This window comes from Lotus japonicus, chromosome 1 (assembly GCF_012489685.1).
Source record: "Lotus japonicus ecotype B-129 chromosome 1, LjGifu_v1.2".
Lineage (NCBI taxonomy): Eukaryota > Viridiplantae > Streptophyta > Magnoliopsida > Fabales > Fabaceae > Lotus > Lotus japonicus.
In genome coordinates this window covers 113,806,666-113,832,931 of record NC_080041.1, presented here as the reverse complement: position 1 = coordinate 113,832,931, position 26,266 = coordinate 113,806,666, and the positions used below count along the sequence as shown (strand labels likewise).

Genomic DNA, 26,266 nt, shown 5'->3' with positions numbered 1-26,266 from the left:
GGCTAAAAGGGGAGCAGCATCTCAATCTTTGTCTATCTGCTTGCTGGAGAGACCTCCCCCGGAGCTGGAGACCCTCTTACTGCAGGATCGTTTGGCTATTTTGTAGTTTTTTGTTTTGCCGTTAATTTTCCGATGTAGCAAAAAAAAAAATCGATGCAAACCGTAAAAAACAACACTTAATTATTTAAATGTGGCGTCGGCTTTCATCAAGTCAGTGTCGTGAAAATCACCAGCAAATTTAGGCCCCGTTCGGGGTGGTTTTAGGTTTTAAGTTTTAAAAATTTTAAAAACTAAAACTTGTTTTTGGTTTTCATTTGGTTGTTTCAACTTTTTAAAGTTTTGAATTTTAAAAACTGTTGCCAACTAAAGATGGAGAAAGTTGGTTAACCAATTCCTACATATCTGCATCTACGTTACCATGTCGTTAGTGTGCTTATACTTGAAAAAAGAAATCATGTCGTCTGCTCCTCTTAATTTTATTTGTAATTTACTATCAATCTTTTACTAAAATTGGAGTTACATTGATATTAGAGACGATGGACAGAGTAAGTGTGTGTTTGGAAAACTTCTGCAGATCCACGTTTGGCCCTGATCCACGTTTGCAGAAGCAAGAAATAGTTGCTTTTGGATTTCTTGATCCACGTTTGGCTCCTCCAGATTTGAAACCAAACACACACTAAATATTGGAAAATTTCCAACCTGAAGTATTGATGCAGTTGGCAACAACAATAGTAAAATCCCAAGCCGTGACCGGCGCACAGACTATCACCCAAGTCCGGCAAGCCCTTTACACATAACCAATTTATAACCAATTCACCACGATAAATACGTCCGCATAAATTTATAAAAAAAGACAGAGTCTCCTTTGTATTTCAGTAATCTCAAAATAACATAACTTGCTAAATAATATTCTCCAAATCCAAATTTCAAGAAAAGGTACAAAACCAAAATTTGACGCTCAATGTCAACCTTTAAAATTAAGAAGATACCTTCAACCCCAAACTAAATTCACTTATGACTCCCTATAGCTGCAGATAACTAGAATCAAAGAAGTAACATAGCAATGAGGCCACCAGCTGATGGAGGCCTACCAGCAAGACAACTGACAATCTGAATCCAAGAACAGCTTGCTACTCAGCTGCTGAAGAATCTGTGGATGAAATAATAAAGGGGTAAGTCACAAAGACTTAGTGAGGATTTAACAACCACCATGAACAGGAAAGGGAAACATATGAAGCACGAGTTTTTCACTATCAGTTCAGAGTGGATAAAATATATCATATTAATAAAATTAATAAGCAGCATTTCCAATAAGAGATGATCAAACTGCCAAGTTTATAAATAACTGTTTCAATGAAACTGAATAAAAATCATGTCAGTCATATGAAAGCATTTAAAAATCAGAAATATAATTTAATAGGGTCACACATGTAGAACCGTGAGGCGGCTCCATCTCGTTGATAGCCCTCTCCTCCTAAGGGATAGCCTATCCGATAGGGGCGGCTCCATCTAACGGATAGCCATTTCCTCTCTCGTATCACATGTCACATCGTATCATATCATCGGGGGAAGCTACATCTCGTTGATAGCCCTTTCCGTGCACTGGCAGCTCCATCTAACGGATAGCCCTCTCCTCCCGGAATCAAACTAGCTAGGTGCACCTAGGTCGTTACCTCCGCTAACGGCTACGGGGTTCTATCAAGGATCCCCAAAACCGTTTTCTCAAACCAGTTCAAGTCTCATCAGAAGTCTCAAAATCAACTTTCCAATTTCACAATCTCAGTTTCACATAATTTCCAAAATCAAAACAATATAAATATATTTCTCATGTCAGTTCAGAATCAGACTCAGATCATTTTCATAAAACCAGCTTTCAGATAATTCACGAATTGTAAAGTATGTTTCCCCAATTTAAATAAATATGCAATATGCTAAAATAATCAAATCATCAGTCGTATAATTATTAAAAGTAAGTCACAGTGATTGAAAAATCACTCACAGCTATAACGAGCCAACTGGACCGTCCTCAGCAATTTCGCGACAACCCAACGAACCTTCACCCGTCAAATCTGAATCACTAAAATTAAATTTCAACCTTCAGCAACTATAATCTTATGTCGTACTACCCGTGAGCAACTACGAAATCCCAATTGTATACTCAGAGCCCTAAATAATTTTACCTTAATCTAACATACAGATACGATACAATGCCGTTCTCCAAATTCATGGGTTGAGAATATACCTTAAATAAATTGAATTGGACAATGCTGAAGGGCTGGATTTACTTCTCCTTCAAAGCACCACTCCTACTCCAAACAGTTAAACCAGGTTTGTTCCATTTGAAACCCCGTCAACCTTGTTCGTGAATGGATATATATTAAAGGGGAATTGGGGCTGTTTTCCTTTGGAACAAGAGTAAAAGAAGAAATTGAAGAAGTTCTGTGGGAGAAGTAAGGAGGAGAATATGTCGAGAAAGAAGAAAGGGAGGTTACGGCTGGGAAAGAAATATTGGGAGTAGGTTCAATGGTTTTTCTTTAAACAATTAGGGTATCTTATTTTCAAAAACAAAAGGTGGGTTACGTGACCCCACCCCCTTTTCAATCAGACCACGTTTTTTTTTTCCTCCCCCATCCTTGCATAATCACTTTTATATAATATAATATGATAATGACAATTATAATAATTAAGCTCATAAACATTAAACGGGTCGTTTCAATCTTCCCTCCTTATATAAAATTCGTCCTCGAATTTTAAAGTCACACTAACCTTGAGATTCGAACAAGTGGGGATACTTTTCCCGCATGATATCCTCGGCCTCCCAAGTCGCCTCTTCACTCGATGGTCCTTTCCAAAGAACTTTTACTGAACCAACATCTTTAGAACGTAGACGTTTCACTTGTCTATCAACTATAGCTACTGGATGCTCCGTGTACATCCTCATGATGGATGATGTGAGAAGGATCATATAGGTACTTCCGCAGCATAGAAACATGAAAGACTGGATGAACTGCAGAAAGATCTGGCGGAAGTGCCAAACGATAAGATACAGAACCAACCCTCTCCAATACCTCAAACGGTCCAATGAACCTTGGACTCAGTTTTCCCTTTTTACCAAACCGTAGCACTCCTTTCATTGGAGAAACACGTAAAAAGACATGGTCACCAACTGCAAACTCCAAAGGGCGTCGCCTCTTATCAGCATATGACTTCTGCCTACTTTGAGTTGTAACCAAGCGGTCTTGAACTATCTTAATCTTCTCTATTGCGTCCTGAATAAGTTCTGAGCCTACAAGTTTAGCTTCTCCAACCTCGAACCAACCTATAGGTGATCTTCATCTCCTACCATATAAGGCTTCAAATGGTGCCATCTTAATACAAGACTGATAATTGTTATTATAATCAAGCTTGATCCGGGTTAAATAATCATCACAACTATCTCTAAGGTCTAAAACACAAACACGAAACATATCCTATAAGATTTGAATAGTCTCTAAGAATGGCCACCTGTTTGGGAATGGAAACCTATCCTCATTGTCAAGTGAGTTCCTAAAGCAGTTCGAAACGATTTGAAAAACTAAAAAGTGAATATAGTTCCTCAATATGAACACATAACTAAGGGTACACCATGCAAGAAATAATCTCATCCAAACGACACTTAGCATATTGAGTTGCAATGTAAGTAGTGTTCACTTATAAGAAATATGCAAACTTAATCAACTAATCCATGATTACCTAAATATAATCATAACCTTTGATCCTAAAAAAACTTGTCACCAAATTCACAACAATACTTTCCAACTTCCATAGTGATATCTCGATAAATTGACCTAGCTCTTCTAGTTCTTAGTGCTTATCCTTCAATCCATGTCATACTAAACATTTATAAACAAAATTCACTATGTCTTTCTTCATTCCTTCGCACCGACAAAATTCCTTCACATCTTGATACAGTCTACTAGAACTAGAATGTATGGTTTAAAAATAATGATAGAAGTCCTCTAATATTTCCCTCCTCAAACTCTTTTTTTTTTTTATAAGCAAATGAATTAATAGGGAGCACAAGGGGTGCCCTAACCCAAGTACAAAAGGATCAATCTAGGAGACAAATTAAATGGAAAATTCTACCTTAGCAATGTAGAAGACACACTTAGATATTCCACCTACAGACCCTTCCAACCCACAATGCGGAACTTATTCATGGTGCTATTAAAACCATCAACACATGCCCAGGGAAATGAATTGGACCTGCTACAGAACAACATGTAACCAATAAGAGAAGTAACAATGATCTCCAACCACCAATATATTCAGAACCAAGGAAGATTTGTGTCCCTAATTAATTTTATGGAAGCCACGTTCCCCCAGCAGAAATGGACCTTGAATTGGATCACTATAATCCCTACCACTCTACCAGCACAATCAAATTTAAACTGACAACAGCACTAAACCAGTTTCACAGCAACACAACGAGAGACCAAACGATCAAAGTTCTTGGCTGAATTTATGTAGTTTCTAGAAAACAGAAAGAGAGTCCATGCTCCATTCAACAAATGAAGCGCTAAACCATTCATTCCTGGCCTTAAGCCACAACCATGATCTAAACTTGATATGATCAAGAGGTCCTGAAAATTCCAACCCCCCACCTTTGAACAGCACAAAGTTCCTATGAAACATAGGAACTGTGAAACTGTGAAATAGAGTTCCTATTAAGCACACACAACCAATATTAAAATTGTAAAACATCATCAAAGTCTATTGGAAACTGTGAAACATAGCCACTTTAAACATCACCAAGTCCCTTTCTTTTTTTTCTTTCAAAATGTTGAGCTCCTTATCATCAATCAGACCATTCATCTAAATGAGGTAAAAGAGATTTGTTAGGTATTGTCACATAATCCAATTGCATGTAGTCATCACATAACTGCATAGTTAACTGCATAGTAGATATTTCTTCTTCACAAACAAAACTAGTGTCAAGAACCAGATTTATGGAAAACTTTATGGTACCTTAGGAAATTCTCCCAAAATGCATTAAGAATTTCACACACTACGAGAATCTCTTTTGTTTTTATTTCAACTGCTTGAGTATCCTTTACCCAAAGTCAAGTATCCATGACAACCCTTCGTTAGTAACCTTCTAACTTCGACACTAAAATTAGATTACATGGTTCCCAACTTCACTCTCCCTAAATAAGAAAGAAACTCTCTAAGTAATTCAAATCTCATTACTTTGCTATTCCAGTCCAAAACATCATGATACCCAGAGATCACATCAAAATAAAAAATGTTTAAAGCTATCATTCCTACCAACAACTCTCAATCCCTAATGGATGCCTCAAGTTAACAATGAACATAATCATCTATAAAAACTCTCTAAGAAGTGTAGCAACAATCAACGTCATGTTCAAGAAGGATATAATGTATTAAGTTAAGAAGTGAACAACAATTATACCAAAGAGAGAATAGCTTCAGGATCAAACAAACATGAATATCTCAAGGACATATCGAACTAATCTCGTGACCACTGCATTGGTTTCCTGAGTATCCTGACGAGTAACAATAATGACTCAAGCTTGGCTTCTAACCTCGACTACCAAATCCTTTACCGCTCTCGTACTCACAAAGTCATCAAGGCAATCATATTCTACAACCTTCAACTGGAATGATGTTAACTCTATTGCATGTGTGAGCATCCAAGTGCTCTCCACAGACTCTCAAAAGCATCAATAAACCCCTATGATCCACGATTGCACTAGTACTAGAAAAAACATGAGAATTAAGCTTAATGTGAACAACCAATATGACATCAATCTCTCCAATGACACCTACTTGTTGTTTCTCCTTTTGTCTAACCCTTGGTCAACGCTCCTAAATTGTCTCGAGTTGGTTCTCTTGTTGCTGCTCAATAACAACTCCAATACATCGTTTCACATCATGTAGTAATCCCTTCAAACCAGTTGCAAACTCTATCATTCATGAATTTCATTGTCTCGATATAAACACCTTAACTATTCCTACATCAACGAACAACCAACGTCTTTATGCGATGGTCTTTACCTTGTACTACACTGTCGAACACTGCCGACCATAAATGCCTACAGAGGGACCTAACAAGCTAATCGTCTTCGAATAGAAATCCTAATTTAGGTGGTATCCTCACAGAACAAAGAATATTCATCAAACATAACACATGACTCAGAATTCAGTGAATGAGGAACAAACTCAAATCACACTTTGGAAACAACTTTAGGACTCTCATGGGGCGTTAATAGCATCTTTGAAGTAAGTTGTGCCGCGGTTCACAATTTACTAGAAAGATTATATCACTACCTCATGTCTACAGCTAATAGGACCTACAGCCAAAGCTCTGATACCAACTTTGTCACGACCCAAAAATCTCAAGCCGTGACCGGCGCACAGACTATCACCCAAGTCCGGCAAGCCCTTTACACATAACCCATTTATAACCAATTCACCACGATAAATACGTCCGCATAAATTTATAAAAAAAGACAGAGTCTCCTTTGTATTTCAGTAATCTCAAAATAACATAACCTGCTAAATAATATTCTCCAAATCCAAATTTCAAGAAAAGGTACAAAACCAAAATTCGACGCTCAATGTCAACCTTTAAAATTAAGAAGATACCGTCCACCCCAAACTAAATTCACTTATGACTCCCTATAGCTGCAGATAACTAGAATCAAAGAAGTAACATAGCAATGAGGCCACCAGCTGATGGAGGCCTACCAGCAAGACAACTGACAATCTGAATCCAAGAACAGCTTGCTACACAGCTGCTGAAGAATCTGTGGATGGAATAATAAAGGGGTAAGTCACAAAGACTTAGTGAGGATTTAACAACCACCATGAACAGGAGGGAAACATATGAAGCACGAGTTTTTCACTATCAGTTCAGAGTGGATAAAATATATCATATTAATAAAATTAATAAGCAGCATTTCCAATAAGAGATGATCAAACTGCCAAGTTTATAAATAACTGTTTCAATGAAACTGAATAAAAATCATGTCAGTCATATGAAAGCATTTAAAAATCAGAAATATAATTTAATAGGGTCACACATGTAGAACCGTGAGGCGGCTCCATCTCGTTGATAGCCCTCTCCTCCTAAGGGATGGCCTATCCGATAGGGGCGGCTCCATCTAACGGATAGCCCTTTCCTCTCTCGTATCACATGTCACATCGTATCATATCATCGGGGGAAGCTACATCTCGTTGATAGCCCTTTCCGTGCACTGGCGGCTCCATCTAACGGATAGCCCTCTCCTCCCGAAATCAAACTAGCTAGGTGCACCTAGGCCGTTACCTCCGCTAACGGCTACGGGGTTCTATCAAGGATCCCCAAAACCGTTTTCTCAAACCAGTTCAAGTCTCATCAGAAGTCCCAAAATCAACTTTCCAATTTCACAATCTCAGTTTCACATAATTTCCAAAATCAAAACAATATAAATATATTTCTCATGTCAGTTCAGAATCAGACTCAGATCATTTTCATAAAACCAGCTTTCAGATAATTCACGAATTGTAAAGTATGTTTCCCCAATTTAAATAAATATGCAATATGCTAAAATAATCAAATCATCAGTCGTATAATTATTAAAAGTAAGTCACAGTGATTGAAAAATCACTCACAGCTATAACGAGCCAACTGGACCGTCCTCAGCAATTTCGCGACAACCCAACGAACCTTCACCCGTCAAATCTGAATCACCAAAATTAAATTTCAACCTTCAACAACTATAATCTTATGTCGTACTACCCGTGAGCAACTACGAAATCCCAATTGTATACTCAGAGCCCTAAATAATTTTACCTTAATCTAACATACAGATACGATACAATGCCGTTCTCCAAATTCATGGGCTGAGAATATACCTTAAATAAATTGAATTGGACAATGCTGAAGGGCTGGATTTACTTCTCCTTCAAAGCACCACTCCTACTCCAAACAGTTAAACCAGGTTTGTTCCATTTGAAACCCCGTCAACCTTGTTCGTGAATGGATATATATTAAAGGGGAATTGGGGCTGTTTTCCTTTGGAACAAGAGTAAAAGAAGAAATTGAAGAAGTTCTGTGGGAGAAGTAAGGAGGAGAATATGTCGAGAAAGAAGAAAGGGAGGTTACGGCTGGGAAAGAAATATTGGGAGTAGGTTCAATGGTTTTTCTTTAAACAATTAGGGTATCTTATTTTCAAAAAGCAAAAGGTGGGTTACGTGACCCCACCCCCTTTTCAATCAGACCACGTTTTTTTTTTTCCTCCCCCATCCTTGCATAATCACTTTTATATAATATAATATGATAATGACAATTATAATAATTAAGCTCATAAACATTAAACGGGTCGTTTCAAATAGGTACAAGCACTTGAAAACAAAATTGTGGCTGGTCAAGATATGGGGTGATTGTGGGACTATATGTTGCCACAAAAGGGGGCGCTTTGGGTATGGTAGATGGGTCAAGTGGAAGTGAATAAGAAAGATTAGGGACGATGGTGGTGGAGGTGGAAGTGGTGGTGTTGGAGGGTGGTTCAAGCGGTGATGTGGTGGCGACAGTGGAGATAGCGGTGGCGCAAGTGATATTGATGAAGGGTGGTGGAGGTGAAGGGTGGTGGTGGCGGCGGCGGTGGCACGGGTGGAGGATGCATGTGGAGGTGGTGACGTTGCGATGGCAGTGAAGGTGGTTGTGGTTGCGGCGGTAGCAATGGTGGTTGTGGTGATGGCGATGGGCGGTGATGGTGATGAAGTTACATGTTATTGAAACTAAAAATCATAATTACAAAACCATATTTTGTGGTTTTGAAAAACAAGGTAAAACGGTTTTGAAATTCAATAAAAACTCATTTCAGCTCCATTTTTGCCGAACACGTTTTGTTTTCAAATTTGCATTTGAAAACTAAAAACTGAAAACTGGCAACCACCTCGAACGACCCCTTAGTGTTTGCCCTACAGTGTTCAAAAAACCCAGTCAATTAGAAGTGTTTATAACCGAAACGTATTTAAACCGCACAAATTGATCTAGAAAATTGAAAACAAAAAAAAAACCGAAAAAATTGAAAACCATTTCATTTCTAATGTATCAATTTGGTACTTCGGTTTTCGATTTTAGTATTCATAACCGAATCAACCTAAGTCGAATTAAAATCAGTTTCTAGTTTTTTTAATCTAATTGGTAATTCGTGGTTAACGCTTTTTGTTTTAAGCAAGTGGTTGATTTTCACGACCTAATACGTTGACAGGGAAGTGAGTGATTAGTTCGTGTCTATTGACTATGAGAATATACCAAAAAAATTAATTACACTTATAGAGCATTTGATTTACAAATAGATGAGTAATGATATACACATATCTTACTTTCTCTTTCATTTCATTTCCATATATTTTTTTTCTTTCTCTCACTGAATTTCTTGTCACATCACAAATTATATCACTAATTTTTCACATTTCTCTTCTTCTTAAGCTAAGGTGGAGGTGGAACTCAATTGTCCATGTAACATTATTCGTAAATCTTATTTAGATTTGATTTCCCTTGTGCTTGATTTGATTTGAGTGAATACGTTGATTTAAGCTATTTTAGACCATTTTACTTCACTTTAAAAAGATAGAATTGGTTAGGGGTGAAAATATGGATTGGCGGGCGAGTTAGACCTAACCACTCATAATGTGGGTTTGGTTAGACTAATCCACTTTTTTTATTTGGGTTCAGAGTCTTAATCCAACGCATATTTTAGCGAACCGATAGGTTGACATGCTGGTTCACTTAGAGAATGTAAGGAAATTAAAAAAAAATGGTTAAAAATGGTTGTGCAATGACCAATTTTTGCATGTCGTTACATGTAGAAATTAGAATTATCACAATAAAATACTTGTTTTTATATTTAAAGGTTATGAGCTTAACAAGAAAGTCTCACCAATAGCAATATCAATCATATTTACCAAGTCTTTGTTATCAAAAATTGTAACTGTCAAGGGTAAGAGCATCTCCAATGCTAGTTCTTATTTCTTAGTTCTTAGCACTATTCATGTGGGTTCGTATTGCCACATGTGTTTAAGCAACTCTCAAGCAATTTTGCTCCAACCATGATGAGTTCTTAGTTCTTACCACTATTCATTTGGTCCCACCACCTTATTTATACTTTTTATTTTCATAAAGTAATAAAACAAAACTCATAAAGTAATAAAGTAATTTGGATGAGAGAGAAATAATTAATATTTTGAGCTAAGAACTCAAAAAGCAAAACTCCTTATATAAGAACTGGGTTCTTATTTTTAAGAACTAAGGAGTCCATGTCAGCATCTGCAATGGTAAAGTTCTTAGTTCTTAGTTCTTAACTTCAAAATAAGAACTAAGAACCTTGCATTGGAGATGTTCTAAGTGTTAATGACGTGTGCCAAATCATTATAAGTAAATGCCACTTTTTTTAATGCATACACTCATTTAATCTTCTTTACATTACTAGATGCGTTCTACGTATGTGTTCCACCAGCATCATCAAAAGTTTATTTCAGCCATAATTATCAACTAACAATAAACATTAATGTCAAGCAACTATGAGAGTCTTAGACAAAACCTAACTTGCAAATAAGAGTGAAAATATGGATTGACAAACTCAACCCGCCATTGACATGCCAAAACGTAGGTTTGAATTGGGTTGACCAACTTTTAGTATTTGAAGTCTCAATCCAACCCACTAATAAAGTTGAGTCAAAAGGGTTGGCCCAATAGGCCAAACCCATTTTTTTCACTCCTAGAATTGTTATCATCGTGGATAGTAGAGGAGGGAAAGATATTACTACTTCAGTATTAGTTCAGCTAACACAGATTTGGTCTGGCATTAGGGAGTACAATGGAATACAAAATTTAGTTGTGAGAGTAAAAGAAGTATTATAAGCAATTTCTTTTCCTTTTTAAACTATTTTAGACAATAGAAAAATGTGCTAGTATTTATTACTATACTATCGAAAATTGAAGAGCATAAAGGATATTGCAGCGCATGGAGCCGCAGTAAATTAAAGCTAGCTGCTTCTGATCCACATCGTTTAAATTGAAGTCTCCATAAATGAGTACTTGGAAGAAAGAACGACAGAAAGAAATTTGGTAGTATAAATATCCCTTGAGAAGAAGTGCAAAAGTATGAAAGCAGACATGGATGATGATAGAAATAATAGCACATTGCCTGATGAAATCCTTTACAACAGTCTCTCTTTTCTACCCACAGAACAAGCTGTTGCAACAAGTGTTCTTTCAAAGATATGGAGACCTCTCTGGCTTTCCCTCACCAATATCAACCTAGATTATGAAAGCTATTTGGAGAGGTTTAGATCCTATTCTGGCTTGAAGAGTATGATTAAGAAAACATTTTATGAACGTGGTGTGCACCGCCGTCCCATTGAAAGGATCAGCATCAGAGGTCTGCCTTCATGTAAACGGCCTGACTTCCTTGCCATGAAGTTGGAAGACGAGACTGGCCTTGACATGCTGTTTTTCTCGCCTTTTGTGATGCCACTCCCTATTTTTAGCTTCAGAGCCCTTGATTTTCTCAAATTGAAAGTGATTTCCATAGAATTTGGCTTTTATGGTCGTACTATTAACTTTCCCTTGCTCAAAACCCTGCATTTGAATGATGTTGCTTTTTTTGATGACTCGCATTTTGTGAGGATGCTTAATGGTTGTCCATTTCTTGAGGATTTGGAAGCACATGATATACTTTTCAAAGGCTGGTCATTTGAGCAAGAGTACTGTAAAGATTTACCCAAGTTGGTGAGGGCAAGTATCTCTGGAGCTTCTAATTCTTATATTCCCTTGAAAGCGTTACGTAATGTGAAGTTTCTGCGCTTTGAACAGGTTTGATTTTGTGAAAAAAGATTTTTTACACTTACCGCGCATATCCGTTAAACTATTTTCTATATATATTCTTTTGTCAGACCCATTTAAATTATTTGTCTTTGTGACTATTATAGGGTGCTGTGGAAGTTCCAATGTTTGGCGATGATAAGTTGGGAGCTTAACATTCCTGTGTTTTCCAATTTAACTCATTTGGAGGTTATCATTATCGAATATTATTTTTCGTCATTGGTAAAGTGGCTCAATAATTTCCCTAAACTTCAATGTCTTGTGGTTGATAATCCCGGATCAGATCATGAGGTTTTGCATTCGCGTTATCAACGTTTTGTACTTGATTATGATGTGTTTGGTTCACAATTTGCAGCTGATGAGGCTATGGTATATCCAAGTTTTGTTCCTGAATGCCTCTCTTCACAGATTAGGAAGTGCACACTTATAAACTATAGTGGAAGGAAATATGAACGGCAATTTGCAGAATACATTATGCAGAACTCGACATGTTTACAGTCCATGACAATCTATTGTCTTCCATCCTTGAATTTACAGGAAAAGCTTGAAATCCTGAAAGAGTTGTCATTGTGCCCAACCAGCTCTCCTACATGTGTGCATTCATACAAATGAAAACTAATCGGCTAACTTGGTTAGAGATTTTGTACTGGTTTTGTAGTTTCGAGCACATGATAGTTGTTTATCAATTTTACATTTTTAATCTTACCTTTTGTATGCAACGAAATGACTATGGAGCACTTGGTTGCCACCTTTAAGAATTCAACTTCCTAGTTCCATTTACTTTACTCATTGTATTTCACTATTTCCTACCAATGATTAATTCTCCTCCTTCCTACAGGAGCAGATTAAATACATGTTCATCACCCAAAATTAGAAGCAAATTTCATTTATAAAATTCAGTGCATTTTTCTCTATTTTTCTCTCAAAGTAAGGTTTCTCAATCCCTATCTCTTCGTTTGGCTAGAAATTGGCCATTCTATGTTCCTCGACCGTGTAAATTCAGCCATTACCTTAAAAATAAAAAATTCGTTCTTTTATTTAAAAATAAATAAAATCAATGTTGTGGATGTTGTAGGAAGGGCCATAAACCTTAAGAAATTAAGTTTCGCATCGGACGAAGGTTTGTAGAGTGGAAAACATCCTGATGAGGAAAATTGTACATACTACTATGGTGCCTTAACTCACTTTTTCTTTAGAACACAAACACTCACTTAATCTTCTATACATTTCTAAATGTGTTTTACCAACAGCATCATCAAGAGTTTATTTCAGCCATAATTAACAACCAATGATAACAATAATCACATATGACATCACGAGAGTTTTAGACAAAACACAACCTACAAATCAGGGTAAAAATATGGGTTGACACTCAACCTGCCATTAGGCCGCCATATTGCAAGTTGGGTTGGGTTGACCAACTTGTAGGATTTGAAGACCCAATTCAACCCACTAATATAAAAGTGAGCCGAAATGGTTCGCAGCACTTCAAGCCCATTTTGTAACTCATAACATTGCTATATCATGAACACTTTTGTCCAACATTATCAACATATCTACACTAGTGTGGCCTCCCAAGGGATAGAGGATTGCATTAGACACATCAATGTGGTTGTACCGACAACACTCAATGAGGACTTGTGCATGGAGGTTACGGATGAGGAGATCAAGCAGGCCATTGATTGCTTGGGCAGCCTCAAGGCACCGGGCCCTGATGGCTTGAACGGGTTGTTCTATAAGAATCAATGGGACACAATCAAGGGCACCTTTTGTCAAGCAATAAGAACGTTCTTTACCACTAGTTATCTCCCTCCAGAGGTCAATGAGACGGTGGTCTTTCTAATCCCCAAGATCCCCATCCCAGAGGCAACAACACACTACCGTCCTATAAGTTGTTGTAATTTCACCTATAAGGTGATTTCAAGGATCATGGTGACTAGACTAAAAGGAGGTCTCAATCAAATCATCACACCCAATCAAAGTGCCTTTGTGGGAGGGAGGATGATACAAGACAATATTATGATAGCTCAAGAAGCCTTCCACAACATCTTGAAGAAAGGCAAGGAGAGCAAAGCACATGTGGCTCTTAAACTTGACATGAGCAAGGCCTATGAGAGAGTAGAATGTGATTTCTTGGAGAAAACACTCACGGCCTTTGGTTTCAATGACGGTTGGATCAAGCTTGTTATGCAACTTGTGAAGGGTGTCACCTATAAGATCAAGATTAATGGTTTCATGTCACAAAAGATCACTCCCCAAAGGAGACCCGCTTTCACCTTACCTATTTGTTCTACGTGCAGATGTTCTTTCCCACATGCTCCGCCAAGCACAAGCTACCGGGTTGATTGAAGGCATCAAGCTTGCTCCAACAACCCCACACCTCACACACCTATTCTTTGCGGATGACTCCCTCCTTTTCATCAAGGCATGCCCAAAGGAAGCCTATGACCTTGTCCACATTCTCAACACCTTCTCTCTTGCCTCTGGACAACGTATTAACTCCCAGAAATCAGGCATGGTGTGTAACAAATTCCTGACTACAAGCATCAGCTCACAAATGGCAAGCATTCTCAACATTCAAAAGTGGGATTTACCTGGTGTCTACCTTGGCTTACCTGCAATTTGGGGGAGGAACAAGACCCACTCTTTGGGTTGGCTAAAAGATCGAATCATGGGTAAAATGGCAGGTTGGAAGGAGGTGTTGCTCAATCAAGCTGGGAAAGAGATCCTCATTAAGGCGGTCATACAAGCTATCCCTACGTACGTCATGGCTATCCTCAAATTTCCTAAAGGATACTGCAAATCTCTCAACTCTCTAGTGGCACAATTTTGGTGGCGTGGGCAACACAATCAGCGAGGAGTACACTGGAGAAGCTGGAACTTACTCACAAAAAGGAAGCTTGATGGAGGGATTGGCTTTAGGGACTTCCAGCACCAAAACATGGCCCATCTTGCAAACCAAGCGTGGCGAATTCAATGCAACCAGGATGCCTTGTGGGTTCAGATATTAAAGGCTATTTACTTCCCTAGCCATGAATTCCTAGAAGCCCCCGCCCCACGCAACCCCTCCTGGATGTGGAAAAGTTTAATGGAAGGAAGAGACTTCCTCAAGACTCATGGAAGGTGGGCAGTGGCAACTGGTGAAAACATCAGTGTCTGGAATGATATATGGCTATGGAACGGAGTGTCCCTTCAGCCTTGGAAAAATGGCCATGACATGAAGGTCAAAGACCTGATAGATGCCTCAATGAACAGGTGGAATGAGACCAAAATTAGAAGGCTGGTACCAAATGTTGAATCTACAATGATACTCCAAACTCCTAGAGGCATCATTGAATCAAAGGATCGCTTCTTTTGGCCCCATCACCCCTCTGGCATTTACAATGTACGATCAGGGTACCACACCTCCAAATACTCCACCACAATAGAGCTGACAAATGCCGGACCTTCCCATACAATCCCTGCTGATCTCTGGACTGCGATTTGGAGTAGTCAAGTTCCTCAGAAAATTAAACACTTTGTTTGGAAGGCCTGCCACAACGCCCTTGCGGTCAAGAGCAACCTCTACAAGCGTAGGATCTCTCCAACAACCCTTTGCCCAATCTGCCTCAGCGAAGAGGAGACCATTGAGCATACCCTGCTCCTCTGTCCTTGGACAAGAGCAGTGTGGTTTGGCTCCCCTCTACAACTAATCATCAGCCAAACCATTACGAGCTTTGACCGCTGGCTTCTCAACACCTTCACCAGATTCAGAGCAGTTAACAGTCAATGTAATGAGATTCCAACACTCCTCTGTACACTGTGGGGAATTTGGAAAAACAGGAACGGAGCAATCTTCAACTTGGAAGAACCAAACCCAGCTCATGTTATTAAGCAGGCTCAATTGCTAATGCTGGAATGCAGATCAAGTGAGAAACCCAATGATAGCAGGACATCACGGATGGGGAGTAGAAGTGGAGAAATGTCAAGGAATCAAACATGCTGGAAGGCCCCTGGTAGGGATGCGATTAAAATTAATACTGATGCTGCTTGGAAGGAGAACAATGGCACAAGCTCCATAGCCTTGATTGCTCGAAATCACCAAGGTAGAATGCTAACAGGAGCTGCTATGAATTGGCCTAGCCCATCCCCATTAGTTGCGGAGGCCTCTACCCTAAGGGAAGCTCTCATCCTTGCATCGAACCTTGGTTGGGATAGAATTGTGATAGAGTCAGATTGTCTTCCACTGATAGTTGCATGCGAAAGGAAAAGGACAATTGGAGAAATCCAGATGATCGTGGAGGACATCACCAAGCTCAAGTCGAATTTTGCCTGCTGTAACCTCAATTGGATTCCCAGACGAATCAACAAAGCTGCCCATTCCACAGCCCATTTGCATGCATTGAACCAGCTCCCCAGTAATTGGTGCATGGCTCCCCCTCCAAGTCTAGCTGCCATCCTCCGTCTTGATGGAAGACAGTTTGCGCTGGAACCAGATTGATCTCCTTAGCTCTGTTCTTAGGCCTACTGGGAAACCTTCCTTGTTGTTAGTGTTTTCCCTAGGTGTTAGTGGAGCTCTAGTTGTGGTGGGACAGGTTTGTTCCCTGGACCCTAATATCCCCACCACCCATGTTTTCTTTGTAATCTCCGCCAATTCCTTATGGCTGCTTATTATTGAAATCATTTTCATTTGACCAAAAAAAGAAGAGGAGGGAAACAATTATTAGTTCAGCTAACACAAATTTGAGTAAAATAAGTATAACAAGCAATTTCTTCCCCTTATTAAACTATGCTAGACAATACTAATTTCCTTGCATAGAAAAAATAATTTTCAAAATCTGACATTAAGATCCATCATATTCTTCAAATTGCACAACTACAAAATCCATATGCTAAAAATTAAAGCAGACAATTAGCAACAATTTTCGATTACAACATGTCATTTAAATGAAACCACACAGTTAGCAGAGCTCTTTGGGCACAGGGACAGTTGATTAAGTATATGATACTTCTCCGTTCGAGGCAAACAAGCAACACCACAGATTGTCATGGCCTGTAAAGATTTTGAATTCTGCATAATGTATTCAGCAAATTGTTTCTCATTTTTCTCTCCACTATAATTTGTAATATTGCAGTTCCTAAACTGTGAACAAAGACAGTCTGCAACAGCATCTGGATAACAAAAGACATCATCATCATCAGCAACTCCAGACCAAAAAAAATCATCAGCAACTATGTTCCTTTGTCCAATCTTATCAACCACAAGATCTTGAAGCTTAGGGCAATTCTTGAGCATGTCAAATAGAAAAGACCAGGGAACCGTTCTCAATGGGAAGATCAAGTCCAAATGAGTTAAATTGGAAAAAATCGGAATGTCCCTTATATCACACTGCAATAGTTACAGACACAGATTATTGAAATATGCATATGAAATTCATTATAAAAATATACAAAGAGAAAGAATAAATGAAAAAGTATTTTTCAAACCTGTTCTAATCGAAGAAACTTGGCATTGGATAAAGTTATTAGGGGAATACCAGGTTTAGACACTCCAGAAACACTTGCTGTGACCAATTTGGGTAAAATCTTATACTCACACTTAAATGAATTGCTCTCAAAACATATATCATGTGCTTCCAAATCCTCAAGAACTGGACAACCACCAAGAAGCTCCACAAGAAACCGATTTTCAGAAAATGTGACTTGATTCAAATGCAAGGCTTTGAGCAAGGGAAAGTCAAAATTGTAATGGCTTTTCACAGATCTCCCATTCAATTTGAGAACAACAAGAGCTCTACATTTCAAAATGGAGCGCTGCACATTAGCCTTGAGGAGAGACAGCAAGAAGAGGTAATAGTCCTCATCCTCATCCTCACTTTCCCACGGTGGATTAAACCGTGGGATAGGAGGTTCGAGGATGAGAGTGGTGAGGGAAAGCCAGAGAGGCCTCCATCTCTTTGATAGAACACTTGTGGCAACAGCTTCCTCTGTTGGCAGAAAAGAGAGAATGTGACCAAGTATTTCATCTGGCAATGTGCTAACTCTATCATCCATTGTGCTCTTTGATACCTTTTGCACTTCGTCTCCAAAGTTTCTTATAGTACCAAATTTATTTTCTGTAATTAATATCCATGAATTGATTAGTCTCACCTGTCCACTTTTCCTTTCAAGTAATCATTTATTCGAAAGCTGCTTTAATTTACTCCACCTGCTTGTTTTGTTCTTCAAAAATGTCATAATACCTCTACATTCAAAGCAGTTCTCATTTAAAATTATGCATACAGTTTAATAATAGCTCATTAATGATTAAACGGTGGTGTTACCACTACCAGTATAAGTCTTCCTCGTCTTTTCAGTTTCTTCAGGGAACATACACTTATCCACCACTTGATATATAATCTGTAATGTTTTTAATATTGGATGTAGATTCTATAATAAAAATATTGACCAAATAACACTACAACATTTTAACATTTTGGTTACCTTCAGTTATCTATTCAATAGTTTTAAGTAGTTGAACCTGTTCAAATTTGTTCATTGAGGGCAATGCATTCTAATATTTTTCGTTATTGTATTTTTTTATTTACTAGTTTACCTAATCTTTTGCAGAACATTTCATATTTTCTTACAAAAGCTTTTCCATTAAGTTTGAAGGTTATCCTCCGATATGTGAGTCCCTTTTGTTTTCACCACAAAAAAAACGCTCAATAGTGTCAATTATGATGTGCATTGTGTGTGTAATGCTTCTAAGACTGCTAAGTTATATAAGGAGCAGGGATTATATAATCCGATTTCTTACTTGATTGCATGATTATTTTGCTGTGGTTATGTCTCAAATATTTATAATGGATCCATTACCTTCAAAAAAAATTAGTTTTTGCTCGTCTTGTAACACGAGAGACAGTATAGTGATGTGCAAAGTGAAGAATAGGGAGAAATAATGGTAGGATCAGTTGAAGGGAAAAAGACTTATGGTTGAGGAAGAGGTTATGCTGGAACTGGAAGATGATATAATAAGTCAGGAGAAATCTGCTCATATTGTGGCAAACCTGATCACACAGTAAAAACATGCTATAGAAAGCATGGATGCCCCTGTACAAACAAAAGTTCAGACTTCGACAGTCAACATGCTATGAAACCATTGCCAGTTTCCTCTACTGATCAGGTTGCTGATGTTTTTACCAAAGCTTTGCTGCCAAAATTCTTCCTCCAGAACATTTCCAAGATGCCACTGGTAGATATCTACAACCTTTGAGCTTGAGGGGTATTATATACTTGAGGAGAGAAAGTTCAATCCTCTAGTTCTAGCTCACAGTACTTAGTTTTAGTTACTATATTTTACCACTCACTATTTTACAACTCCTTTCTACTTATGAATTAGACAATTAGTAGTTAGTAGTCATGTAGTGTAGAAAAGTATTAGATTACATAATCACTCTCATATATAAGCAACAGCTATCATGTACTGCTACAATCGATGATTCAATTTCAATAGAATTCAGTTCATTCACTATCAAAGCGTGCCTATTTTAAAAAGAAAAAATAAATCATGTGTCGTGTAAAGTATGAACAACTCAAGAAAGAATTATGACGAGTACAGATTGCGGAAGAAAGTTACTTAACGCAGTAAAAATGGTGACAAGTGACAACCAGCTTGATAATAGTACTAATTTCCTTGGCTAGAAATATTAATATTCAAAATCTGACATTAAGATCCATCATGTTCTTCAAATCGCAAAAAGACTACAAGATATATAAGCTAGAAAGCAGCCATTTAACAATAATTTTCTGCTACTACAAAGTCATTTAAATTGAACCACACAGTTTGCAGACTTCTTTGGGCACAAGGACAGTTGATCAAGGATATAATGCTTCTCCATTGGACGCAAAGAAGAAATACCGCAGATTGTCATGGTTTGTAAAGATGATGAATTCTGCATAATGTATTCTGCAAACCGCTTCTCATTTTCCTGTCCACTATAATGTGTGAGGGTGCACTTTCTAAATTGTGAAGAAAGGCAATGAGGAACAGCATCTGGATAATAGAAAACCTCATCACCAGCATAAATTCCAAACAACAGAACATCATCAAGTAATCTGTTCTTTTGTCCGAGCTTATCAACTACAAGATCTTGAAGCTTGGGGCTTTTCTTGAGGAAGTCGAATACAAAAGGCCAAGAAATAGTTCTCGATGGAATGGTAAGCTCCAAGTGAGTTAAATTAGGAAATGCTGGAACTTTCTCATTACCGCGCTGCAATGGTTACAAGACAAATTATTAGAAAATTGAAAACAGTTTTATAAAACTGTACATGATCATACGGATCCTTAATAATTTTCAAACATTCAAACCTCCTCTACTCGAAGAAACTCCACATTGGCTAAAACTATGAGGGGAATATTATGAGTACACGATGCAGAGATACTTGCGCTCACCAACTTAGGTAAGCTTGTATACTCAGCCTCAGATAAACCACCACGCTCGATATCTATATCATGTGCTTCCAAATGCTCAAGAATTGGACAACCATTTAAAAGCGCCACGAGAAGCCGATTTTCAGAAAAGGAAACTTTATTCAAATGCAAGGTCTTGAGCAAGGGAAAGTCAAAATTGTAAAAGTTTTTCACAGTTCTCCTTTGCAATTTGAGAACAACAAGGGCTCTGCATCTAAAAATGGAGCGAGGAACCTCATGAAAGTTAACCATTTCCATCATCAACATGTAGAAAACAAAGTCCTCATCTTCCTCAACATTGTCGTGTTGTGTTGGTGCAGGATCAATAAACCGACGTTGTTTCAGGGTGATACTGGTGAGTGAAAGCCAGAGAGGTCTCCATCTCTTTGAAAGAACACTTGTAGCAACAGCTTCCTCTATTGACAAAAAAGAGAGAATGTGATGAAGTATTTCATGTGGCAATGTGCTAATTCTATCATCCATTGTGCTCTTGGATACTTTTGCACTTAGTCTCAATGGATACTTATAGCAAATTTCTTCCTGTAAGAATTTATTAGTCCCCGCTTGTTCATATTTCTTTCAAATACTCATCATTTATTGAGACTTTAATTTAAACGAGGTGCATCAGAAACTGAAACGGTGGCCTCGACTGTTGAATACCAACTGTTTTATTCAAATGAGCTGCAACATCATTTAATGTTGATTTTGTGTCTTCCAATTACTATTCATTCCATAGCATGGATTTGATTTGTGCAGCGTGAAGAGCTTCCATAGCTTACATATATATAGAAAGGCATCTTTGGCTCTTGTTCTTCTTGTTTAGGTAACGAGAAAGAAGTGTTGTCTAAAAGTGCATCAAAATTCAAAAAATCAGTTTGCGTCAGTTTCCATATATAAAGGGTTCGTTTTAGATAATACTCTCTCCGTCTCTAATTATAAGCTAAAGTTGTAAAAATTACATTTATTAAGAAAGTCTTAATTGATACATTGATTTTTAAAAAAATGGTACAATCTTTCATATTTACCCCTATTTAAGTTGGTAGTAGTAGGAGGAAAGAGAATAAAAGTGGGTTTTAATTTCAAATTGTTGGAATTAAAAAGCCAATAAATGCAAGGGTAAATATGGAAAGAAAGATTAGCTTTTACAACTTTAGCTTATATTTAGTGACAAAACATAAATCTCAACTTTGGCTTATAATTAGGGACGGATGGAGTACATTTTTTAACAACAATAAATAAATCTGATAATAGAGATAATTTATTGTGTTATAATTGCTGCATCCTCACTATAGGTTACATTTTTTCACAGTGTTATCATAGAGTATGATAAACTGTTGCTAAAGGGAATTGTAACACCGAAACATGATATAGTCAGAAGAAACAGTTGCGTAAAGTTTATGAAACATTTTCTATGTTTATGCCTACATTTTTCCGCAGCTGCGAAAAAAAATGTTGTACTGATTTAAACTAATAAAAATTTGCGTGGACCCAAAATTATTTAAATCGGACCAATGATCAAAATATAAGGACACTGGTTCAAAATTCATTGTTTCAACCGTAGTTGAACTGTGATCGGATCCGTATGACCGCTATAAATTAAATAACATTGTTTTGAAAAAATGTATGATTGACAGAAATTTGTTGTGATATCAAGTGAGTAAGTCTCATATTGAAAAAAGAGGATAACTTTGAGCAGTTTATAAGTGAGTAAAATATGTAATGTCCAACTCACTTATGGAGTTCAAATCATCTCCTTTAGGCCCTCTTTGGTGGTGCCATGTGCCTTGTCCGTGAGAAAAACAATTCTTGATGGCTCCACATCTTCAAAATAAGGGTTTATTTCGTTTAAATAAGCCACCTGCGCTACCACCCATTAAGCAATTTTTTTTTCTATTTCGCTTTAAAATAAAACAAGTTAGTGTGGTCCACTAAGGAGGGAATCATCCAACAAAATTCACAAGGGCAAACATGATCTTGTTTTCTAGTTTTTATTGACTGGTTCACTACTCATTGTAATCAGGTTAACACCACTTTCTGCTGTTGAATGCAATGTCTTGACTTATAAAAAAAAGGTAACATGGTACTACTTGTTTAAAAAAAGTAAAAAACAACATGGTCTACTTTATGATCTGCCATCGACAAAAGTAAAATAAAAAAAAAATGGATTACTCATATCTAGCCATGAAATAAAACCATATTATTAAAAAGTACGAAAATAAAATCCAAGACTCCCTAGACAAAAATGTTATTCGAAGTTGTGCATCCTCTTTGCAGATAGGAGCGTATTTTGGAGAAGCATTGCCATTGTCATAGAGCCTACACCTCCGCGAACCGATGTCATAGCAGAGGCAACTTCTATGGCTTCTTCATAACAAACATCTCCAACCCATCTAATAACTCCAGGGCTATTTGGATCCTGTTAATTAATTACAAACAATGCAATATTGGTTCATTCAATACCTTGTAGTTGAAACTTAAGCAATGAATATGAAATAATTTATAACTCAAAAACATTAGTCCTTGATATAACTTTAATTTACTCACCTCTTCAGGGCTGAATCCAACATCAATAATTACAGCACCATCTTTTATCCAGCTTCTCCTAACCAAGTTTGGTTGTGCAGCCGCACTGATGACAATATCTGCCTGCCTTGTAATCTCTTTAAGGTTGCTGGTTTTGGAATCCACAACACTGACACTAGCACCTTCCCTCTAGCCAGCCAAGTCAAAATAACAAAGAGTGAGCAAGTAATTAGTAATTACCCTCAAATAAATCATGAGATCTATCTATCTTACTTGCAGCAAGTGAGCAGCTGGAAATCCTACGATACGTTTCCCACCGATCACAACAGCCCTCTGCCACAAATAGGAACATTGTATCTATGCAGTGTTGGGGTTGATTGTCAAGTCCCACATTGCCCAAGTTTCTAAAATAAAGAAGGAGGTTAAAAATTAGCTATTGGAGAAGTCCCACATCACTTAGTGTTGTGAAGCAAGGGGGAGACCAAGGCTATATATTGGACCTAGGTTCTTTGTTTTTAGATGCACCAGTCAGTAGTACTTTAAGCTTATATCTGACTTAGTTTAATATTTGCTTTGTGAGAGTGTGGTTGTACTGGGGCATTGGGGTGAGAGTGAGAGAAGTCTATGTGTTGTAACAATTTTCACATAGTGATATTTCTCTGGTTATGCTCTGTGGTTGCAGAATTATCTGATCTTGCAAATGTGCATAATTTGTCATCAGCCAAGGAGCTCTTGGAGAAGCTTGAAGGGTTATATCAGGCAAAGGGCATCTCAAATCGGTTGTTGCTGAAAGAGCAATTCCACAATCTACGCATGGATGAAGGTACGAAAATATCTGATCATCTGAGTACTTTGAATAATATTATCTCCGAGCTGGAATCTATCAAAGTAGAGATTGATGATGAAGATAAAGCGTTAAGGCTCATTTTGTCCCTTCCATCTTCCTATGTTCATCTGAAACCTGATTTGATGTATGGGAAGGAAAGTTTGAGTTTTGAAGAAGTTGCAACAAAAATTATTTCGGAAGAAAGGAGAATGAAAAATTATGAAAGCACTTCATCAAGCTCAATATTGCTAACTGGAGGTGGGGCAAATGGGAAGAAGATCCTTGCAAAGAATCTGGCGTGCTGGAAATGTGGAAAGTTTGGGCATGTGAAGAGAAATTGTCCAGGTGGAGCAGTATCTGAAAAAAGTCTTTGAGGTAAGTGCTAGCACTGTCTCCCTTGTTTTGGGAGATGATGGTGATGATCTCATATAGAAGATAAAGTTTGTCCTTATGGTATTTCCGTTATACCATGGAAAAGGACAAGTTATTGCTAGCGGATTCAGAAACAACACACGGGCATTGGTTGGCATTGATGCAAGGTGTGTGGTGAAAGGTGTCGATGGCTGAAGAACTTCCTGGAAGCCAACATGGGAGTTGCACCATAAAATTTCAGCAAGGTTTCGACATGTGGAAATTCTTGGAATGGTTTTCTTCCAAGTGAAGAAAATTCTTGGGATGGTTTGTTTCCAAGTAAAGTGTACTCTTTTATGGTGGAGTATGATTGTCGGTATAGACAATGCAAGCGGAAGATGTGTAACTCTTACAATCAAGGTGGAGATTGTTGGGGTTGATTGTCAAGTCCCACATTGCCCAAGTTTCTAAAATAAAGAAGGAGGTTAAAAATTAGCTATTGGAAAAGTCCCACATCGCTTAGTGTTGTGAAGCAAGGGGGAGACCAAGGCTATATATTGGACCTAGGTTCTTTGTTTTTAGATGCACCCGTCAGTAGCACTTTAAGCTTATATCTGACTTAGTTTAATATTTGCTTTGTGAGAGTGTGGTTGTACTGGGGCATTGGGTTGAGAGTGAGAGAAGTCTATGTGTTGTAACAATTTTCACATAGTGATATTTCTCTGGTTGTCGGTTTAGACAACGGTCGTGGTTTTTTCTCCGGTTTTGGAGTTTCCACGTAATTTTCTTGTGTTATGATTGTGTTTAATTTTTCTTCAGCTCTGTTGTTTCCCAACATGCAGTAGCTCTATGCATCCCAGCGCTGTACAGGGAACAAACATGGGTTCTGCTACACTTGGCGCCACGCGAAGACTAAAAATATTGAAGGGATGAAGACCAACTACATCCTTCTCAATTCTAACCGCCTTCAAAAAGTTTTTCTCCTGCATATGCTGATTGTTACAAGGCCAAGAAATTAATAAATTTAACTTCCATGAGAAAACTAGTTATCATAACTGAAAAGCTTATATGTATAGAACTTAATTCCCTAAGAAAAAGAAAATGAAGTTATGTAGAGATTTACATATAAGGTATCTGAACAATAGTGCCATGAACTGAAGGGTCATCATTCAGTATCGAAATATATTTCAAAACTTGATTTTCTGTGGAATACTCAGGCAAATGTATTTCCAAAAAATTGATTCCAACAGTTTCACAAGCACTCTTCTTGTTTTGCACAATATAAGTTGCACACCGCTCCCTATCTCCAACAAGGATTGCAGCTAGCCCTGGAATCACACCAATGGCTTCTTTCATCCTGTGGACTTCAGCTTTAATATCTTGTCTGATTTGTGTTGCCACTGCATTTCCATCCATCACCTTAGCAGAAGCTTTAGTAGTCATAGCAGCTGTATGTACATATATAGAAGAAGATATGATAAATCCACATGTCAGACATTTTAAAGAAATCCATTGTGGAAGAATTAAAAAAAATGCACTAATTAAGAAGAATGTCCCAAATTCTTCAATGGATAAATAATCATCTTATATCCTATAAGGTGACAACAACCTTAACCAAACTCACATAAATTGAATGTCCCAAAATCACCCCATAGCTAGCTACATAGTTTGTTCATATAAAAGCCATATTTTAAAAAAAGGTGAGAGCAATTCATACCAACATGGGATGATGGAGAAGAGTGAAGGCCTAAGAAGCAGGGAGAGGGGCGGCTGAGGCGGATGGTGGCGGTAAAAGGGGAAGAATGACAGTTGAAAATAGAAGAAGACATTGAGGGGATTACTGTGATTTGTTCCTCTAAGGGTGACTCAGAAGAAGAAGAATGAACTTGAGTTTTGGTATGTTTCGGGTGCCTTTAAACCCTTTCCAATAACGTGACCAACCAACTAACCCTGATTTTGGATATCATCAAAATACAGGCTTAAAAAAAAAACTAAAACGGATGAGAAATACGTATAATCTATATAATCTAATTTTCAAAAGTTTTTTTTTTATTTTACCAACCACATATTTTAAAATAACTTACTTTTAAAATTCTATCAATTAAATAATTTTTATACAGGGTTGTCTAAATGACCCATGGTGAAATTTGGGTTAAATAACCCATAATCTAGGTGGACCAATCACATTTAAGATAAATTGGTTGAATTTTTTATATTTCATTAATCAATGTATTTAGGTTAAATATGTTTTTAGTCATTG

At 37.6% G+C, this 26,266-nt stretch overlaps 4 protein-coding genes and 1 long non-coding RNA gene across 8 annotated transcripts; 1 reads left to right on the top strand and 4 right to left on the bottom strand.

The window, feature by feature from the left end:
• Positions 1 to 812: 812 nt before the first annotated feature.
• On the bottom strand, positions 813 to 8,368 carry LOC130729461 (uncharacterized). Of its 4 annotated transcripts, XR_009015988.1 has the most exons (6): positions 7,900 to 8,359; positions 7,657 to 7,726; positions 6,629 to 6,809; positions 4,126 to 4,245; positions 2,000 to 2,069; positions 813 to 1,150 (listed from the first exon to the last, which is right to left on the bottom strand). It is a non-coding gene; the product is annotated as an uncharacterized LOC130729461 (long non-coding RNA). The 4 variants fall into 4 exon arrangements; XR_009015989.1 differs by lacking the exon at positions 6,629 to 6,809 and having other exon boundaries at positions 4,126 to 4,854; positions 7,900 to 8,368; XR_009015990.1 differs by lacking the exon at positions 6,629 to 6,809 and having other exon boundaries at positions 7,900 to 8,357.
• A 2,799-nt stretch (positions 8,369 to 11,167) lies between these two features.
• Positions 11,168 to 12,030, top strand: LOC130719947 (F-box/LRR-repeat protein At4g14103-like). The gene is made up of 2 exons (XM_057570540.1): positions 11,168 to 11,866; positions 11,983 to 12,030. The coding sequence occupies exons 1-2, from the start codon at positions 11,168 to 11,170 to the stop codon at positions 12,028 to 12,030; spliced, it is 747 nt and encodes a 248-aa protein (XP_057426523.1).
• A 4,641-nt stretch (positions 12,031 to 16,671) lies between these two features.
• On the bottom strand, positions 16,672 to 18,024 carry LOC130732469 (putative FBD-associated F-box protein At5g38570). The gene is made up of 2 exons (XM_057584510.1): positions 17,342 to 18,024; positions 16,672 to 17,243 (listed from the first exon to the last, which is right to left on the bottom strand). Exons 1-2 carry the CDS (start codon positions 17,906 to 17,908, stop codon positions 16,794 to 16,796), a joined length of 1,017 nt encoding a protein of 338 aa, XP_057440493.1. The 5' UTR covers positions 17,909 to 18,024; the 3' UTR covers positions 16,672 to 16,793.
• A 1,632-nt stretch (positions 18,025 to 19,656) lies between these two features.
• LOC130719930 (probable FBD-associated F-box protein At1g32375) lies at positions 19,657 to 20,789 on the bottom strand. The gene is made up of 2 exons (XM_057570526.1): positions 20,205 to 20,789; positions 19,657 to 20,106 (listed from the first exon to the last, which is right to left on the bottom strand). Exons 1-2 carry the CDS (start codon positions 20,787 to 20,789, stop codon positions 19,657 to 19,659), a joined length of 1,035 nt encoding a protein of 344 aa, XP_057426509.1.
• A 1,508-nt stretch (positions 20,790 to 22,297) lies between these two features.
• LOC130719922 (bifunctional protein FolD 4, chloroplastic-like) lies at positions 22,298 to 25,835 on the bottom strand. The gene is made up of 6 exons (XM_057570518.1): positions 25,724 to 25,835; positions 25,132 to 25,568; positions 24,843 to 25,004; positions 23,103 to 23,186; positions 22,851 to 23,018; positions 22,298 to 22,722 (listed from the first exon to the last, which is right to left on the bottom strand). The coding sequence occupies exons 1-6, from the start codon at positions 25,833 to 25,835 to the stop codon at positions 22,552 to 22,554; spliced, it is 1,134 nt and encodes a 377-aa protein (XP_057426501.1). The 3' UTR covers positions 22,298 to 22,551.
• Positions 25,836 to 26,266: the final 431 nt, after the last annotated feature.

What these genes read in the sequence shown, in the direction of transcription:
- LOC130719947 (XM_057570540.1), top strand. Translation starts at nt 11,168, where the DNA reads ATGGATGATGATAGAAATAATAGCACATTGCCTGATGAAATCCTTTAC. An exon ending in AGTTTCTGCGCTTTGAACAG is followed by an intron (nt 11,867 to 11,982) that starts GTTTGATTTTGT and finishes TGACTATTATAG; the next exon opens with GGTGCTGTGGAAGTTCCAAT.
- LOC130719922 (XM_057570518.1), bottom strand. Translation starts at nt 25,835, where the DNA reads ATGTCTTCTTCTATTTTCAACTGTCATTCTTCCCCTTTTACCGCCACC. An exon ending in TTCTCCATCATCCCATGTTG is followed by an intron (nt 25,569 to 25,723) that starts GTATGAATTGCT and finishes TATCCATTGAAG; the next exon opens with AATTTGGGACATTCTTCTTA. An exon ending in TTGGATTCAGCCCTGAAGAG is followed by an intron (nt 22,723 to 22,850) that starts GTGAGTAAATTA and finishes ATTAATTAACAG; the next exon opens with GATCCAAATAGCCCTGGAGT.
- LOC130732469 (XM_057584510.1), bottom strand. Translation starts at nt 17,908, where the DNA reads ATGGATGATAGAGTTAGCACATTGCCAGATGAAATACTTGGTCACATT. An exon ending in AGTTTCTTCGATTAGAACAG is followed by an intron (nt 17,244 to 17,341) that starts GTTTGAAAAATA and finishes TAACTATTGCAG; the next exon opens with TGTGATATAAGGGACATTCC.
- LOC130719930 (XM_057570526.1), bottom strand. Translation starts at nt 20,789, where the DNA reads ATGGATGATAGAATTAGCACATTGCCACATGAAATACTTCATCACATT. An exon ending in AGTTTCTTCGAGTAGAGGAG is followed by an intron (nt 20,107 to 20,204) that starts GTTTGAATGTTT and finishes TAACCATTGCAG; the next exon opens with CGCGGTAATGAGAAAGTTCC.